This window comes from Bubalus kerabau, chromosome 18, assembly GCF_029407905.1.
Source record: "Bubalus kerabau isolate K-KA32 ecotype Philippines breed swamp buffalo chromosome 18, PCC_UOA_SB_1v2, whole genome shotgun sequence".
NCBI classification, from domain to species: domain Eukaryota; kingdom Metazoa; phylum Chordata; class Mammalia; order Artiodactyla; family Bovidae; genus Bubalus; species Bubalus kerabau.
In genome coordinates, this window is record NC_073641.1 from 20,426,423 (window position 1) to 20,443,754 (window position 17,332).

Below are 17,332 nucleotides of genomic sequence, written 5' to 3' on the forward strand. Positions count from 1 at the left end.
ACAGTGAAGGATAGGGAAGCCTGGCGTGCTACAGTCCATGGGGCTGCAAATAGTAGAACAAACTTAGTGACTGAACAAGAACAATGACTGAACAAAGATTTCAGCCTTTTTTTGGTTTCTCAGATATTCCGAGTTCCTCTCTTTATCTCTAGATAAAGAGATAAAGTCTGGAAACTGCTAGATCCACTACTCCCTTACTGCCCCCAACACACACAAAATCCTCTTTCCTTTGAACTGAGTAACTCCTATTTTTTGTCTTTTTTTTTTTTTTTTCTCTGCATCACACCATGTGGGATCTTAGTTCTGCAAATAGTGGTGGAACCCACACCCCCTGCAGTGGAAGCAGAGTCTTAACCATTGGACGGCTGGGGAAGTCCCTCATTTCCTATTTTAAGGGAAACTTTCCCAACCCAGAATATATCAGACTCCCTGATGTATGCCTAGAACTCAGTGTGCCTATTTTTTAGAGCACTTACAGTGTTTTTAATTAAATGTTTATATAATCTTCTGATTCATATGTGCTTTTTTCACTAGACTGTAACCACAGGAAGGCCATGACTCTGTTTGTCTTGCTTCAAATTTTAATCCTGGGTTCTTAGCACAGTGTAAGCATTTGAAAAATATCTGTTGACTCAATATAGTAATGTAACGATAAGTTGTGAGCCTATTCTATATTACACTGGGTCAGGCATTGAGGGGTAGAGGGGTTAATAATAGCACCTATTTTTAACCTGCATGAGTTTAGAACAAACCTGGAAATAGATGCAAGAGTCAGGCAGACAAAGATAAAAAAAATTTCATTGTTTGTATCAAAGAGAAAAGGCATAATAAATACCATTTCCAATTAAAGGCAATAGGTGCTCCTTGGAGAAATGGTCAACTCTGGGTCTGGAGAAGCAAATATATTTGATGAGCTTAAAATATCTTGTAGCAGAAAATAAAGACACCATTTCAAAACTAATGGGGACATGTGGAAACAATACAAGAGCTGGTTTCAAAAAGACAATGACAGTAATGGGTCATAATTCATTAAATAAACAAGGAATCCATGAGTCCATAATTAAATCACTCTGTGAAGGTGGAACCCAGGGATCAGGAGTTTTTGAAGCTCCTCAGGTGATTCCAATGTTCAGACAAGCTTGAGAACTGCTGCTGTAAGAAATCTCTCCTTGGAGAAATATGATTAGGTAAGGAGAATATGATTAGGTAAGGAATAAGTATTCAGTGTCAACGTTAGTCAGGGAATGCCCCCAGGTTGTGATAGGATGCAAGCTCAGAAGGAACAAAAGCTCCTAGAGGCTTCAGAAAATAGAGATCGAAAGCCCCTCCTCACAGCCTTTCAGCTCCTACCCAACTGTAGTGTCTGTCCTTGGCCACAGTATTTCAGAACTTTCTCATTAGTTCTAGTAGCTATTTTATGGCCCTCATAGAATTTTCTACGTAGGTTATCAAGTTGTCTGTAAGTAAAGATGGTTTTACTCTCTAAGTCATGGTCCCCAACCTCAATGAGTTCTCAATCTAAGGTGAAAAAACTTACATACATATAATTGTAATACAATTAAGTAGAACCATACAGATAACAGTGAAATTATTTAGAAGGAAATATCTGGAGTTGGTTGAAGTTATCAGAAAGGCAGCTAAAAAACGGAGAGAATCATCAAGAACAACAACAAAAAAGTGAGGGACAAAGGAAGGACTGCTGAATTATCCAAAATGATTGCAGTGACTTGTTAGAGGAAATGCTTCTTGGCATTTTACCTAGAAAGATCCAGCTACTGTTGGGGAAGTGCTAATTAAGTCTCTTGTATTAAAGCTGACTTTGGAAATTAAACAAACAACAACAAAGTCATATATCTTCTGTTCCATTGATCTGCATCTATCCATTCAACAGTGTCACAAGCTCTTGTTTCTATGTACATAATAAACCTTTCCACTTGTTAAAAAAAGAAAAAAGATGGTTTTATTTTTTCCAGTTTGGATGCTTTTTCCTTTTCTTCCCTCATTGTGCTAGCTAGAACCTCCAGTACAGTGTTGGATAGAAATGGTAAGAGCAGACATCTTTGTCTTGTTCCTGATCTTAGAGAGCAAGTATTCGGTCTTTCATCAGGTATGACATTACCTGAGGATTTTCATAGATTGTTATTAAGTTGAGGAAGCTCCCTTGTATTCTCTAGTTCGTTGAGAGCTTTTTTTAAAACTCAGAAATGGATATTGTCAAACACTTTTTCAATTTTTTTCTTTTCCTTTATCTTAAATAAACCCTTTTAAAAATAGAAATTACACACATAACAAGAGTAGAGAGAACAGGAATAAAGAACTCTCATGTACTCATTATCCAGCTTGTTAGAAATGGAAATTTTCAGGCCCCAGGAAAGTTCTACAAAATTAGGAACTTTTGGGGGTTAGACACAGTAATCTGCATTTTCACAAGTCCTCCAGGTGATTCTGATCCATGCCCTTAAGGACTGAGTCTTTTAAAAGATAACTATCATACAATACAGTTTTAAACTCTATTTCTCGATTATCTTCAAATATCTGTTCAATATTCCATCTTCCAATTGTCCCACAATTGTATTTAAACATTTTTAGTTTTAAAAATTTTTAAAGTAGGTTGAATTATGACCTAAATAACACCCACATGCTGTGATTAGTTTCATTTGTCTCAGATGTCTTATGGGTTCTCCCTCTACTCTCCACCTACCTTCTTCCTTGTAATTGCAAATAGCTGGTCACTCACAGATTCTCCCATGTTCCAAATATTACCAGTTGCAACCCCACACCTCATTATTTTTCCATCCTCTGCATTTCCTGAAAATCAGTAACTGCATGATAGAAAATGAGGTATGGTCAGGTTCAGTTTCAATTTGGGGGGCAAGAATCCTTAGCAGATGAAGCTGTGGTCCTTATCGCTAAAACTTGGTTCTAACTATTTGCCCTGCAGCTCTGTAGCTATTCCAGGTTCTGCCTCAAACCTCCTGTCTCATTTTACCTCCCCTGTTCCCATCTCCTTGGGCTCTGTACTTTTCCAGGCTCAGTTGAGAAATCTGACTCTCCTTACGACCTTTGTCTAACATTCCTTTAGGATGTTATTTCTGATAACTTTATCATCATGCAAAGATGAACACGTAAGAAGCATTTTTTCCTAGAATGCTGCCCAGGTCCTCTGGCAGAGCCCAACTCCAGACCTCAGCTGGTCTGATGGAGAGAATCAGATAATAATGGCATACCTGTGTTCACTCCTCTGGTCCCCCTACACCCCAAAGAAGCTACTTTCAGGAGAGGAGTTAGCCTGGCATCTGTGTTTTAAATAAGTCTCCAGGGTTCTGGTATGTGGATGAGCTGAAGGTCACTTCACAGGGAACCTGAGGAGCTTCTCTCCCTTCTAATTCCTCACTGGAGCTGAAATCAAAGCACTGCCCTGTCGTTAATTCCAGGAGCCCCCCAATTAGAGAGTTTTCAGAGACAGCTAAATAAGGAAATGTAGTCAAGAGGGTTTGAATGTCTAGAAGGCCTCTCTTTAATTTTAAATGAAAGGGGAAAACCCACAAAAATCCACAAATGGTATATCTGGTCAAGCTGTAAACTGAATGCTGTGTGCACTTGTCCACGAAATAAAATTCTTTTGTCTCCTTCTCCTCCACTTTTTATAGTTGGCTTTGGAGTTACAATGTAGGTGGACTAAATTCCGGGTTATTTGTGAGTTAGCTCTTATTCCCCCTTTAGCTTTAGGGTAAACTCCTTGTTTCTTTCTTTCTTGCACAGTAGATCTACACCAGTTATGTTTAGGCAGGTGGAGACTGGAGGTCGGCTCCGGCCCTAGTTAGGTTTTGTTTCTTGATCAGAGTGCTGGTTACAAGGATGTGGTCAGTTAGTGAAAATTCCCCAAGCCCTATACAGGTAATGTCCATGCGTTATAACCCAGTAAAAACTTGAAAGAAAGAAAGGAAAAAGATCTGTGTTGGAAATCAACAAAAGAGAACCATAAAATATAAAGAAGTCATCAAAACAAAACGAAAGAGAAGTCATCAATAAGGATGAAATGCTTAAAATAACTCTTTTCTTTTTTATTCAAGCCAGTTTCAGTCACTTGGCTCTGAAAGAAAATAAGAGTGGCAGTGTTGTAGGCGAACACAATCACCACTGCTGCCTTTGTTAGTCCTTCAAGATAGCCCAGTACATACAGACACCCTGCCCCAAGCGCAGCTCACAGACCTTCCTTGTTCCCCAACTGCTTCTGCCTCCCAGTCTCATTTTCATTCTGCTCTGGCTCGGTGCTGCCGACCACTGTCCCACTTCTGCCTCTCTGGGCTCTTGTGTGTGTTTGTAGTCCATGGGCCTTGGCTCCCAGGACCCTCTGCTGCCCAGAGGGTCTTACCTCTGCCCCGGGCACCTTACTAACTACAAGATGTGGGGCCTTGCAGTAGTGCTTTCTAAAAGTTCTGCACATGCTTGCCTTCCTCTACCTTTTTTTTCCTTTTTGTAGATTGAATTCTTTAGGGCTATGCTAAGTATCTTCGCTACTTCAGGGAACATTTGTGAGGAACCTTTTAAAAGTGCAGATCATTTTATCCTACCTTTAGATTTTTCTTAAAACTGAGCTTAGGGGCTATAAACTCCAATACTTTGGCCACCTGATGTGAAAAACTGACTCATTTGAAAAGCCCCTGATGTTGGGAAAGATTGAAGGTGGGAGGAGAAGGGGACAACAGAGGATGAGATGGTTGGATGGCATCATTGACTTGATGGACAGGAGTTTGAGTAAGCTCCGGGAGTTGGTGATGAACAGGGAAGCCTGGCGTGCTGCAGTCCATGGGGTCACAAAGAGTCAAGCATGATTGAGCGACTGAACTGAACTCAACTGGGGGCTCTGGGGTCAGGCAACTGATGTACTGTACCGATACTGGAATTTAACATTTCACTATTTGTTTGCTACCCGAAAGTTCAATCACAGGTAATGATTGTAATTCTGCTGAGGTGAAAACTTGAATCTTGAGCCTTTGACAGTGAAATAGAGGGGAAATCTTGGATGGAAGCCCAGAGTTCAAACCTCTAGGGAGGGAACCAAGTGGTTAGGATGATTCCCTAATTGAGCTAGCACTTGCTCAGGGCAGGCTGAGGAATCGCAGAAGCTGAAACGCCAGGAGTGGGCAGACAAGCCTAGACTCAGGTGAAGCAGCAGGGTTATGGGTCAGAGAAACTAGTCAGTCAGGGTAGTAAGCTAAAGGGCTGAGTGGGATAGTGAGGGCCTCTGTTCTCTCTATATTCTTCCTTCCTCCAAGTCCTCATTTATCTACAGGGCTTCAATTTCCCCAACTCTACCCTCCCCTCTTGATCTAATATTTTCAACCATGGGTCATTTCTATTTGGATGTTTCACTATACTGGCTACATATCCAAATTCCAGCTTTCGGCATTTATGAAGAATAGGTCCACTGACTTGAGTAATTCTGAAATACAAGGATAGCATAATATTGTCCCCATAAGATACATAAACACAAACAGTAGAGAATATCAAGGTCATATTGAACAGAAACTCATAGGGGTTGGCTGGGCTTGTATTCAAGCTGGATGACATTCTCTTGCACACTAGCCTCTAAGGTGGGAGTTTTAAAATTCTGCCTCATCAAAATTAGAAATATGTACATGGATCTTTGCAGCTGCTGATAAAGAGTCAAACCCGTCAACCACCTATGCAATCTAGGTACCTAGGATTTTAAACAAGCTACCTTGGAGATTCTCATCTCCAGGATCTTCCTCCTTTAATTCATCCTATGTTCCTTGGACAAACCAGTGTCTGTTAAAAAAAAAAAAAATTTTTTTCCCATCAGTATACTTTCCTGGATTTAGAGAATTATACTTAGCTATAGCAAAACAGAAGCATGGCTATGACATTCCAGAAACTGAACTTGTGTGCAAATGTAAGAATACATTCAGCTAGATCCTTGCTAAAGATTTTCAGGTGCTAACTCCAGACTCTAATGGTGTGATTGTGAGGTGGCAGGAAATGTGTGTGCATGTGTGTGTGTGTTTATGCATGTGCTTATAATACAAGGCATGGAGTATGGATTGTATCTTCCCAGATTCAAAAGGGAGAAACAAATATGGATAATCCTTTAACAGTAAGAACTAACAGAGTAGTAGTTTCAGAAGCAAATTGTATAGGTTACATTGAAAATATAAAAGTTAGCTATTATACTGTAGAGTACATACATATAAGAAATACACTTATAGATAAAATGAACTGAATTGACCTCTAGGAGATAAATAACTGTTTGAAGGTTAGTTTCATTTGCTCATTCATTTATTCATTCAACAAATGTTTGTGGAATGTCATTGTGTGACAAGCACTGTACCAATCATGTTTATTTACTTTTCCTACTAGTGTATTGCTACAGTATCCCTAATTGCTTTTCCTGCTTCCACGCCTCACTTGCACCCATTCCAGTGTATTATCTACACAATGGCCAGAGTGATGCTTTAAAAACCCTGCTTAAGATCTTGACACACTGAAAACTTTCTAATGTATTTTCAAAAATTCAGAGTAAAATCCAAATCCTATAGCCCATAATGTAGCCTCAAAAGCCCCGTTTCTGTTCTGTATCCAGCCGCAATGAATGAATAAATATAAATCCTCTATTTCTCTGGGGCATTTATTTTTAAAATGCTGAAATAAAAATATTATTCAACAGTTTCAAAGAAATAGTGTGGTTTTATGTTTTCCATATATTTTTGTCCTTTCTTTTTCACCATACCCAAAAGAACATGATGTTCCTGTAGGTGAATAAGGTTAATACAAGCTTTGGGGGAAGATTTCCTAATAGAACAGTGACAGTATAGACCAATAAGCATGGAAATCAAGTCACTGATATGACAATTTTAAGAACCTTGGCAAATAGTGTTGATGGGCTAAATGCCAACAAATACAACTGAAGATAGCTGCCGTACAATCCGAAAGGCTCAAGTTGAATGTAAGCACTGACTTGGGTTTCAACAGAGGAGTTCTTTTGAAATGACCCATCCAGCTGGCTGGGAGACCTTTCAGGCAGCAGCAGGCCTGCATGTAGCAGTCAGGAATTCCTGGGGCATTACTGAGAAACACAGCCTCCAAACCCATAAAATACCTGAGGCCTATGTTGCTTTTGCTCCACAGCTTGGAATTTCTTAATGTCAGTGCCAAGTCAGGTGTGAAGTCAGCATATGATCTGAATGGTGAGATGCAGCTGGTCTTACAAAGCGCTGGGGCAAGAAAATTCCCAGCAGGGGAATGGTGCAGAGACTATGAGGTTTGAATGTTAAGAGGACCATTGTGCCTGGAACATAGTCAGAAAGGTAGAAAGCAATTTAGGGCAGAGAGAGGGTGAGAAATCTCCCAGTTGATGATGCTGAAAGACTGGTAGAAAATCAGTCTTTATGTAGTTTGAATTTAAACTACATTTACAAAGACTGTGGACTTTTATATATTTACAAAGACTGTGGCCTTATACATAGATCATCGGGAGATATATCTTTCCAGAAAAAGGAACTGTCTTGTCTTTTGCTCATGATGGACTCTTGGGAAAATGCTCAAGAAGCAGGGCATGATGTTTTTTATCAGATCCCAAGTCCACCTCTATGACAAGTGATGACAGTTTCCAGATGGACAAGGCCCTGAAATCCTTTTTCCCTTCTGTCTCTTGTGCCCCATTGGTGTCCCTTCTACGGAGGCTTCCTAAGTGGACCTAGTGGTTAATAATTCTCCTGCTAATGCAGGTAGTTGTAAGAAATGTGGGTTCAGTCCCAGGGTTGGGAAGATCCCCTGGAGCATGGCATGGCAACCCACTCCAGTATTCTTGCCTGGAGAAACCCATGGGCAGAAGAGCCTGGTGGGCTTCCGTCCTTAGGGTCACAAAGAGTGGGACACTACTGAAGCGACTTAGCACGCTCTACGGAGTTTAGAAGTCCAAAAACCCCACAAAGTTCTGATAAGATTGGAAGTAAAAAAGTATCTTTATTGCTTTTTTTTTTCTGATTACAAAAGTAATAAATATGTACTATTTTAGGAATTTTGGGGGTTTTCTAAAATGCAGCTGCTGCTGCTACTACTGCTAAGACGCTTCAGTCGTGTCTGACTCTCTCTGTGCGACCCCATAGACGGCAGCCCACCAGGCTCCCCTGTCCCTGGGATTCTCCAGGCAAGAACACTGGAGTGGGTTGCTATTTCCTTCTCCAATGCATGAAAATGAAAAGTGAAAGTGAAGTCGCTCAGTCGTGTCCGACTCTTAGCGACCCCATGGACTGCAGCCTATCAGGCTCCTCCCTCCATCCATGGTATTTTCCAGGCAAGAGTACTGGAGTGGGGTGCCACTGCCTTCTCCGAAAATGCAGCTAATACATATCTAATTCAGAAAATGGAGGAAGGGTATTAATAGAGCAAGGGCATCTGATCCCTGCCTTGTCTCTTTCTCATTATATCTTATCCAGAATGATCGCTGAGGGGACCAGATTTGAACTTTGAGCTCGACTGGTAGGTAGAGAATGACCTCAATTGTCCCTTTGAACAGTTGCAAATCAGATCATCAAGTCCTAGGGGGAAAATCCTGAGAAACAAAAAACACCTCACAGCCCTGCGGCACAGGACTGAAAATTTCGGTCAGATTCAAAAAAACAATGAACTCAAGTTCCTGGGAAAGAGTACGCTACCAAAAGAACAACACAGGAAGCTGAATGGGGCTCTTCTTCAGCTCTTTATTGTTCTTTCACGCTGTCGACACTCCCTGTGGCCAAGTGCTCTTATCTAGTTTTCACACGTCCCTCCACTTGAAGAGGCTGTCCACTCGCTCCCTTTCACTACCCACTTCTCCCAATCTTAGCCGCAACCTCTAGGTTCAACCGCGCACTTGAAAGGGTGTACAGGGATTTGTCTATCCAGCCCAGCCGGGTTTCGGTCTCTGAAATACACAAGTTCAGAGCGACCCCTCTGCGGAGACACCTTGCGTGCGCGCAGGCTGGGCAGGCGTGGGCACGGACTCGAACAGAGTTGGTTTCAAGCTTGTGGTTCGCTCCGCCGCCGGAGGTTCGGGAGGAGCCGCCCACCGCCCCCTCCCTGGGGCTCGGACAGCCCCGCCCCGCAGTTCCCGTCACGTGCCGCCGCGCCGCCCAATCAGCGCCTGCAGCGCGTGGGCTCGGGATTCAAACTGCGGCGCCTGGGACTCGGGGATCGGCGCTGGTCGCCGCCGTGGCGTGCGGGCCCATGGAGCACCGCATCGTGGGGCCCGGGCCATACCGGGCCACCAGGCTGGTGAGTGTGTGTGCGGGGGTCTGGGCGAAGCGAGTCCCCGGCCTGCGGGCGACCGCTGACTCTTCAGTCCTCGCTTCTCCAGAGCTAGTCCGGCCGAGTTCTGGAGGCGGGGCGTGTTTCACCCCGTGAGGCCAAATTCTAGATGATGCTTAAAGGCTAGCCCGGTCGCGGGCCCAGCCTGTCGAGGGTGGGCGCAGCTTGGATCCCGAGAGGGTGGCTGGGTTCTCGCCAGTGAACGGCGACTCCGGGTTTAAAGCGCCCGGAAGAGCACGACGGCACCCTCCTCCTCTTTCCTGGTCCTCCGGAACCCTACGTCCCCCGCCGGGAAAGGAAAGACCGTCAGTCCGTCTTTTTCGGGCCACCCGCCGCCCGTTACGGGCAGGGCGTGTCATCCTGAGTGTCACTTGTGGTTGACACTTGAGGCTCTTTGCAACGGTACCCTAAACAGAGGTGGATCTCTCTGGCCACGTTTCCGGCTCCTGATGCTTCTTTTTCTATCAGCACCCACTTAAATGAAGGGGAAGGGTGGGCCCGGACGGATGGTTTGAAAGAGCCTTTACAGCTTCCCTGGTGGCTCAGACGGTAAAGCGTCTGCCTGCAATGCGGGAGGCCCAGGTTCGGTCCCTGGGTTGGAAAGATCCCCTGGAGAAGGAAATGGCAACCCACTCCAGTACTCTTGCCTGGAACATCCCATGGACAGAGGAGCCTGATGGGCTACAGTCCATGGGCTCTCAAAGAGTCGGACACGACTGAGCGACTTCACTTTCTTTCAGACCCCAGTGGTCCAGGGTGCTGCCTTTTTTTCCTGGGAGAAGAGCGTTGTTAATCAGAGTTCTGAGGCATACTTGATTTCTTTGTGACCTGAAGCAAGTGATTATAGCGATTTCATAATGGAATAAGTGGAGATAATTTGGTCATGTCCAGGGTCGGTTTTAGACGACTTTTTATGAAAGCTTAAAGGTGATTTGGGAGGAAGAGACTGCACTCCTTGGTCTGTCACCACTTCTGGCCACAGCTAACTTGAGAATTAGGCTCATTGTTCCTTGCACCCCTAAGCAATATCCAGGAAAAGATAACAGGGTGGAAGATGTTATTGCCCTCATTTATGCAAATAATCCACTTCAGACACCATAATGATTTTTTTAAAATTTGTTAATTTTTTAATTGATGGATAATTGCTTTACAGAATTTTATTGTTTTCTGTCAAACATCGACATGAATCAGCCATAGGTACACATATGACCCGTAATGATTTATTCATTTAAAAAATTCATATAAATTTAGGTTTTCCTTTGTGCTAGTCTCTAAGAGGTATGGATGCTGGTGACAGGGGACAAGTAGAGTTTTTTTAAAATAGTGTTTTCTTATCAAGTTCCATTTCACAGTGCCTCTACCACTTGGACGGAGAAGGCGATGGCACCCCACTCCAGTACTCTTGCCTGGAAAAATCCCATGGACGGAGGACCCTGGTGGGCCGCTGTCCATGGGGTCGCTAAGAGTCGGACACAAATGAGTGACTTCACTTTCACTTTTCACTTTCATGCATTGGAGAAGGAAATGGCAACCCATTCCAGTGTTCTTGCCTGGAGAATCACAGGGACAGGGGAGCCTGGTAGGCTGCCGTCTATGGGGTCGCACAGAGTTGGACGCGACTGAAGCGACTTAGCAGCAGCAGCAGCAGCTACCACTTGGAACCATCTGGGGTCAAGGCTATTGGTCGGTCCATCATTAGGGATGAGATACAGATTGTGCTTTATCAGGGACATTCAAAAACTTGACTCTCTTTGGGACTGCCCTGGCTGTCCCGTGGTTAAGACGTTTCCTTCCAATGCAGGGGCTGTGGGTTTGATCCCTGGTCAGGGAGCTAAAAGCGCACATGCCTTAGGTGCCCCCCCATCCCTGTCCCCGCAAAAAGGAAAAAGAACAACACCCTACACCCTCCAAACAAAAAAACGTAAAGCAGAATCAACGTTGTGACAAATTCAATAAAGACTTTAAAAATGGCTCATATAAAAAAAAATCTTAAAAAACAAAAAAAGCAAAAAAGCTTACTCTCCTTTGTGGAGGGAAAGTAATATTCTCCTACTGCAGAAAGAGAAGAGGACAACAGTGGATGAGATGGTTGAATGGCATCACAGATTCAATGGACATGAACTTGGGCAAACTCCCAGAGATGGTGAGGGACAGGGAAGCCTGGTGTGCTGCAGTCCATGTGACTTGGCGACTGAACAACAACTGCCAATTTATTCACTGCACAGGGGAAACAGAGACTCTGGATCTTGGGATGACTTGTTCCCATGCTTCCAGCTTTAGACTAAAAAAATAAATTACATGATAATTGAAACTTTTAAAATCTCATATTCACAGAATTGTATGAAGTAACTCTGTAGATGGAGCCTGCCTATGTGAAAGACATTCTTGATTCTGAGTCACATTAAAGTATTATCAAAAGAATTTATGAAGAAAAGTACTCTGTTCTTCAGAAGTTTCAGTTCCCAAGAAGCGATTTTCAAGTCACATTTAGCCAAGACTGATCAAGTTAAACAGGAAACTAAATTATGTGAATAATTGATGAAAACATCTCAGTTTCACCAGAATTTGCTAAGTATCAATTAGTTCTCGACTTTATTCTGTTTGAGAATCTTGAACTTAAACTCAGATTTTTGAAATCACAGAAAGTGATAGGCTTTTTTTTTTTAAGTGAGAATTCCTGATTTATTGGTGATCTCTGTAGTCATTACAAGTACTCCCCCACCCCCGCCCCCCATTGTAAAGTCTCTAAGTGTTATCAGCTTTTATCAGTTAGATCAGTTAGCCCCCTTTCTCTGCCTCGGCTCTGCTTACCTCCCTGGTTCCCAGTTTACCATTTCCATCTTCTACCACCATCACACTCAACCTAATCTTCAGAAAAGCTTGGGAAAAACCTCGTGGTAGACAGTGAGCGGGCCTTTGCTTCCTCCTTTCACTGCTCACTATACTTTCTCAAACCATGTACAGCTCCATTTTCTAAGGTACCAAAGTCTTATCTGAAAATAACATTTTATGGACTAGGTAAATTTCTATGCCCAAAACCAAATGACAGACTCTGTAAATCAGTTCATGGTGAATATGGAAGCTAATTAGCAGCTTACTCATCTTCACTGAAATAACTTTCATTTTTGTAATCCACATATTAAATAGTTCTGTAAACCTTAGTTAACAAGAAATGATGAGAAAGAAAATTGATTTTTCTGAAAACAGCAGAAATCTACCAATCCTTTCTTTGAACTTAATTCTGAGTTGTATCTTCTGATGTAACAGGTAAACTTTAAAAGACTTATAGGTGTCATTGACTCTAAGAGTTTGAATGGGCTCTAAAGATCCCAGTTCTCTCATTTTGTTGTTTATGTTTAGTTGCCAAGTTGTGTCCAGCTCTTTGTGACCCCATAGACTGCAACACACTGGGCTCCCTTGTCCTTCACTGTCTCCTGGAGTTTGATGCAATATTGTTCTTTATAGCGTTGGACTTTACTTTCGCCATCAGACACATCCACAACTGAGCATCGTTTCTGCTTTGGCCCAGCACTTTCATTCTTTCTGGAGCTATTGGTAACTGCCTCCTGCTCTTTCCCAGGGGAATACCTTCTGACCTGGGAGAGCTCCTCTTCTGGTGTCATATCTTTTGTCTTTTTTTGTACTGTTCATGGGGTTTTTGCGGCAAGAATACTGGAGTGATTTGCCATCCCTTCCTCCAGGGGACCACGTTTTGTCAGAACTCTTCACTTTGACCTGTCTGTCTTGGATGGCCTTGCACAGCATAGCTTGTAGCTTCATTGAGTAATGCAAGCCCCTTCGCCACAACAAGGCTGTGATCTGTGAAGGGGACTCATTTTATTTAGGCCTAAAGTGGTGAACTGACATGGTCAAGTTCACACTGCCAGTGTGTGGCAAGTACACCTATTTCTAGCACTTGTTTGTCTCTGAAGTCCCTGGCCAGTGCTGTATTATAACTCCACTATCATAATATTTTTGATTCTAAGAAGTAAAGAAATGGAATAATGTTCAAGAGAAAAAAATAGGAAGCACATTTCAATACTCAGAAAACTAAGATCATGGCATCCGGTCCCATCACTTCATGGCAAATAGATGGGGAAACAATGAAAACAGTGAGAGACTTTATTTTCTTGGGCTCCAAAATCACTGCAGATGGTGACTGCAGCCATGAAATTAAAAGACGCTTGCTCCTTGGAAGAAAAGCTATGACCAACTTAGACAGCATATTAAAAAGCAGAGACATTACTTTGCGAACAAAGGTCTGTCTAGTCAAAGCTATGGTTTTTCTAGTAGTCATGTATGAATGTGAGAGTTGGATATAAAGAAAGCTGAGCACCGAAGAATTGATGCTTTTGAGCTGTGGTGTTGGAGAAGACTCTTGAGAGTCCCTTGGACTGCAAGGAGATCAAACCAGTCCATCCTAAAGAAAATCAGTCCTGAATATTCATTGGAAGGACTGATACTGAAACTGAAACTCCAGTACTTTGGCCACCTGATGCAAACTTATTGGAAAAGACCCTGTTGCCAGGAAGGATCGGAGAAGGCAGTGGCACCCCACTCCAGTACTCTTGCTTGGAAAATCCCATGGACGGAGGAGCCTGGTAGGCTACAGTCCCTGGGGTTGCTAAGAGTCGGACACGACTGAACGACTTCACTTTCACTTTTCACTTTCATGCATTGGAGAAGGAAATGGCAACCCACTCCAGTATTCTTGCCTGGAGAATCCCAGGGACAGCGGAGCCTGGTTGGCTGCCATCTATGGGGTCGCACAGAGTCGGACACTACTGAAGCGACTTAGCAGCAGCAGCAGCTGGGAAAGATTGAAGGTGGGAGGAGAAGGGGACGACAGAGGATGAGATTGTTGGATGGCATCACTGAATTGATGGACAGGCGTTTGAGTAAGCTCTGGGAGTTGGTGATGGAGAGGGGAGCCTGGCATGCTGCAGTCCATGGAGTCACAAAGAGCTGGACACGACTGAGTGACTGAACTGATTGACTTCAACACTCAGTGTTGTGTTTTGTAATTTGACTTGTGTTGTGAAGCAAAAACAGTTATCAATTACATTTTATCTGTGTTATTCATCTATGTTACTGCATGTAGCAATTGTTTGTTTATTCTCATTACAGTATTCTGTTGCATGAATTTGTTTATTCTTATGTTGAGAGACATTTGGGTTGTTTTTAATCTATTAAATAAGAATAGTGCTATTTTGAACAGTGTGGCTTTTGGTTAACATACTTCTGCAGAATATATATACACACTTAAGAATGGAATTTCTGGGTTATACAGTGTGCACATAATTTCTGGTTGCTTCATGTTCCGATTGGCACCTAGTATTGCCCGTCTTTTTCATTTTAGTCATTCTGTAGGCATGTATATTATTGCATTGGGGATTTATTGCATTTCACTGCTAATTCATGAGGTTGAACATCTCTGCATATACTATGGTAAATTTGGAGATTCTTTTATGTGAAGTGCCTGTTTAAGTGTTTTTTTCATTTTTCTATTGAATGCCTTTTCTTGAGTTGAATTTTTCATTTTGTCTTAGAAATTCTGGTTATATGTTATCTTACTCTACAGATTGCATTTTTTTTGTGTGTGGTTTTAAGAGTTTAAAAAAGTTTAAATCTGGACCAACTTAATTTGAAGCATGGCTTATCATAGTGTCAAATGAAGTAGAAAAATTGATATGCAGAGGGCATAAAGATGTTTGAATTTGGCCAGGAGGAAGACATGATTGAGAATCAGATTAGAATTAAATGGCATGAAGTTAGGAGGTGGTTTAATAAAAACAGGAAAAGGGAAAGCCCAGTTAGGTGTTCGCGTGTTGAGTACCTGCTGTGTGTTTGCCTGTGCCCCGTGCTGCACGTCCAGGGAGCATGCTTGAATAGACCCGACCTGGGCCCTTGATGCACATGGTGCTGTGTACTCAGGGGCGGTTACTGTGCTTGAGAGAGGCTAGCGATCAAAGGGAGAAGAGAAATGGGCCACAGGTGCAGAGGTGACTGGGCAGCGGAGAGTATACAGAGAAACTCGGAAGACGAGAAAAACAAGGTTACAGTGTTGGGCAAAATAAAAAGAATATGTTGAGCTCAGAACTATCATTGAAAGAAAAAGGAAGAACTGATTTCAGTAGGAAGGTATGTAAAAAATAAGATACAGAGTCTGTAAATTAATAGACTTGAAAGAGGAGCATGAAAGAAGAGAGAATGGTCCTAAGAGTAAGACTGAGTTTTCGGAACTTGTAGGACTGGTGGGATGACGGGTCCTAAGGAAATGGAGTAATTATGTAGGAAGAACATCACATGTGAACATTTCATTTAATTTTGGGATGGCTGATAATGGCGTGGGTATCTAGATTAAATTTTTTTTTTTTCTTTTTTAAATTTGGCTGCATCATGTGGCATGTGGAATCTTAGTTCCCTGACCAGGGATCAAACCCTTGGCCCCTGTATTGGAAGCTTGCTTGTATTGGAATAGGAAAGTATTGTGCAGAATTTTTAAACATGCTTTGACACCAGGTACTGTATAAGGTTACCTTAGCATTTAAAGGTCGTAAATAGAAAAAAAAAAAACAAACAAAAAAACACTTCGACTGCTTCTCTTATTAAGGCAGTCTTTTAAATGGAAAAACAGCATTTGTTGTCCTAAATATTTGGGATGCAGTAACCTTTTAAAAAATTCACTAAATGCTTTCCTCTGTTTTTGCCCCAAGTGGAATGAAACAGTTGAACTTTTTCGCGCCAAGATGCCATTACGGAAACATCGCTGTCGTTTCAAAAGTTACGAGCATTGCTTCACAGCGACCGAAGCTGTGGATTGGCTACACGAGCTGCTGAGGCGCAGCCAAAACTTTGGCCCCGAAGTGACCCGCAAACAAACGGTCCAGCTGCTAAAAAAATTCCTGAAGAACCACGTTATTGAAGACATCAAGGGAAAATGGGGCCAGGAAGACTTCGAGGACAACCGTCACTTGTACAGGTAACGGCATGTCAGCTCTGATGGGGAGGAGCATGGGGCACGCATGGATCTGGTCAGTCTGATGAAATTCCTCCTGTGAGAGAACTTGCCTTGTCCCCGGGAGGGATGCTTGTATTTGTGATTTGTAGGGTGGAGAACTGCATCTGTTGCTATGAGAAAACTGATTGTGCTTGTTCTTGGCTTCATAGAGCACCCGTTAAGTAGTCTTCTGTTGCAGTGGCTTTCAGTAATGGAACCTTTTCGTGCCTTCCGTAACCTGGAAGGATGGCTATAGTAGCAGAGTGCCTCTCCTGGGGAATCTGAAAGGGTGAAACTGGCTTGCACCTTTCTGAGCAGCGTGAGGGTGTGTGTTCAGGGGGTTAGTGGCAGTGGTGTCTGATCTTCAAGTAGAGCTCAGGCTTATCATGAAGAATTGTGCTGGAATTTCCCCATGTCTCAGATTAACTCTGCAGTGCATGGCTGCTCCCCGCCACGTTCCAGTGCTCTTCTGTGATTGCTTACTTACTATGCAATAATCTGAGGGCAAGGATGTCCCTCTGTTGACACTGCCCTTCTCATTGCACGCTAGGCTGGTTTATTCCTGGAGGTGGAAAGGGCCTGCTTGAGACTCAGGGAATGGGGGAATACTTAAAGAAGAATGAAAAGAGGAATTGTTGAGTTTTCTACAGAGAGGGCTACCAGAACACCAAGAACCTGTGAGGGATTAAAGTAAGAAATGAGGATGACAAGCCCTTAATATTTGCTGTTGTTTACTCCAATAGAAGAATAAGGAATGCTCTTACAGCACTTCAGCGAGGCATTTTGGGGCCACTGGGACACCTGGCTTTGAGCAGAGAAAACATGACTGCTCCCTACCTGAGTCATGTCTTTGGTTCCTTTGGGACTAGCCGCTGAGGCGGAGAAGGCGATGGCACCCCACTCCAGTACTCTTGCCTGGAAAATCCCGTGGACTGAGGAGCCTGGTAGGCTGCAGTCCATGGGGTCGCTGAGAGTCGGACACGACTGAGCGACTTACCTTTCACTTTTCACTTTCATCCATTG

General features: G+C 43.0%; 1 protein-coding gene and 1 long non-coding RNA gene across 3 annotated transcripts in view; one reads left to right on the plus strand and one right to left on the minus strand.

The window, feature by feature from the left end:
* Positions 1-17,332, plus strand: part of DEPDC1B (DEP domain containing 1B) — a 172,229-nt gene that overhangs the window by 68,302 nt on the left and 86,595 nt on the right. Inside the window, exons 2-3 of one of the 2 annotated variants that reach the window (XM_055555177.1) lie at positions 9,198-9,276; positions 16,026-16,291. In XM_055555177.1, coding sequence (XP_055411152.1) covers positions 9,229-9,276; positions 16,026-16,291 — 314 coding nt within the window. In that variant the 5' untranslated portion in view covers positions 9,198-9,228. Of the gene's footprint in view, positions 1-9,133; positions 9,277-16,025; positions 16,292-17,332 lie in introns of those variants that run through there. The other variant, XM_055555176.1, reaches the window with a different exon arrangement.
* LOC129633283 (uncharacterized) lies at positions 274-5,232 on the minus strand. The gene is made up of 3 exons (XR_008704992.1): positions 3,228-5,232; positions 2,702-2,822; positions 274-1,168 (listed from the first exon to the last, which is right to left on the minus strand). It is a non-coding gene; the product is annotated as an uncharacterized LOC129633283 (long non-coding RNA).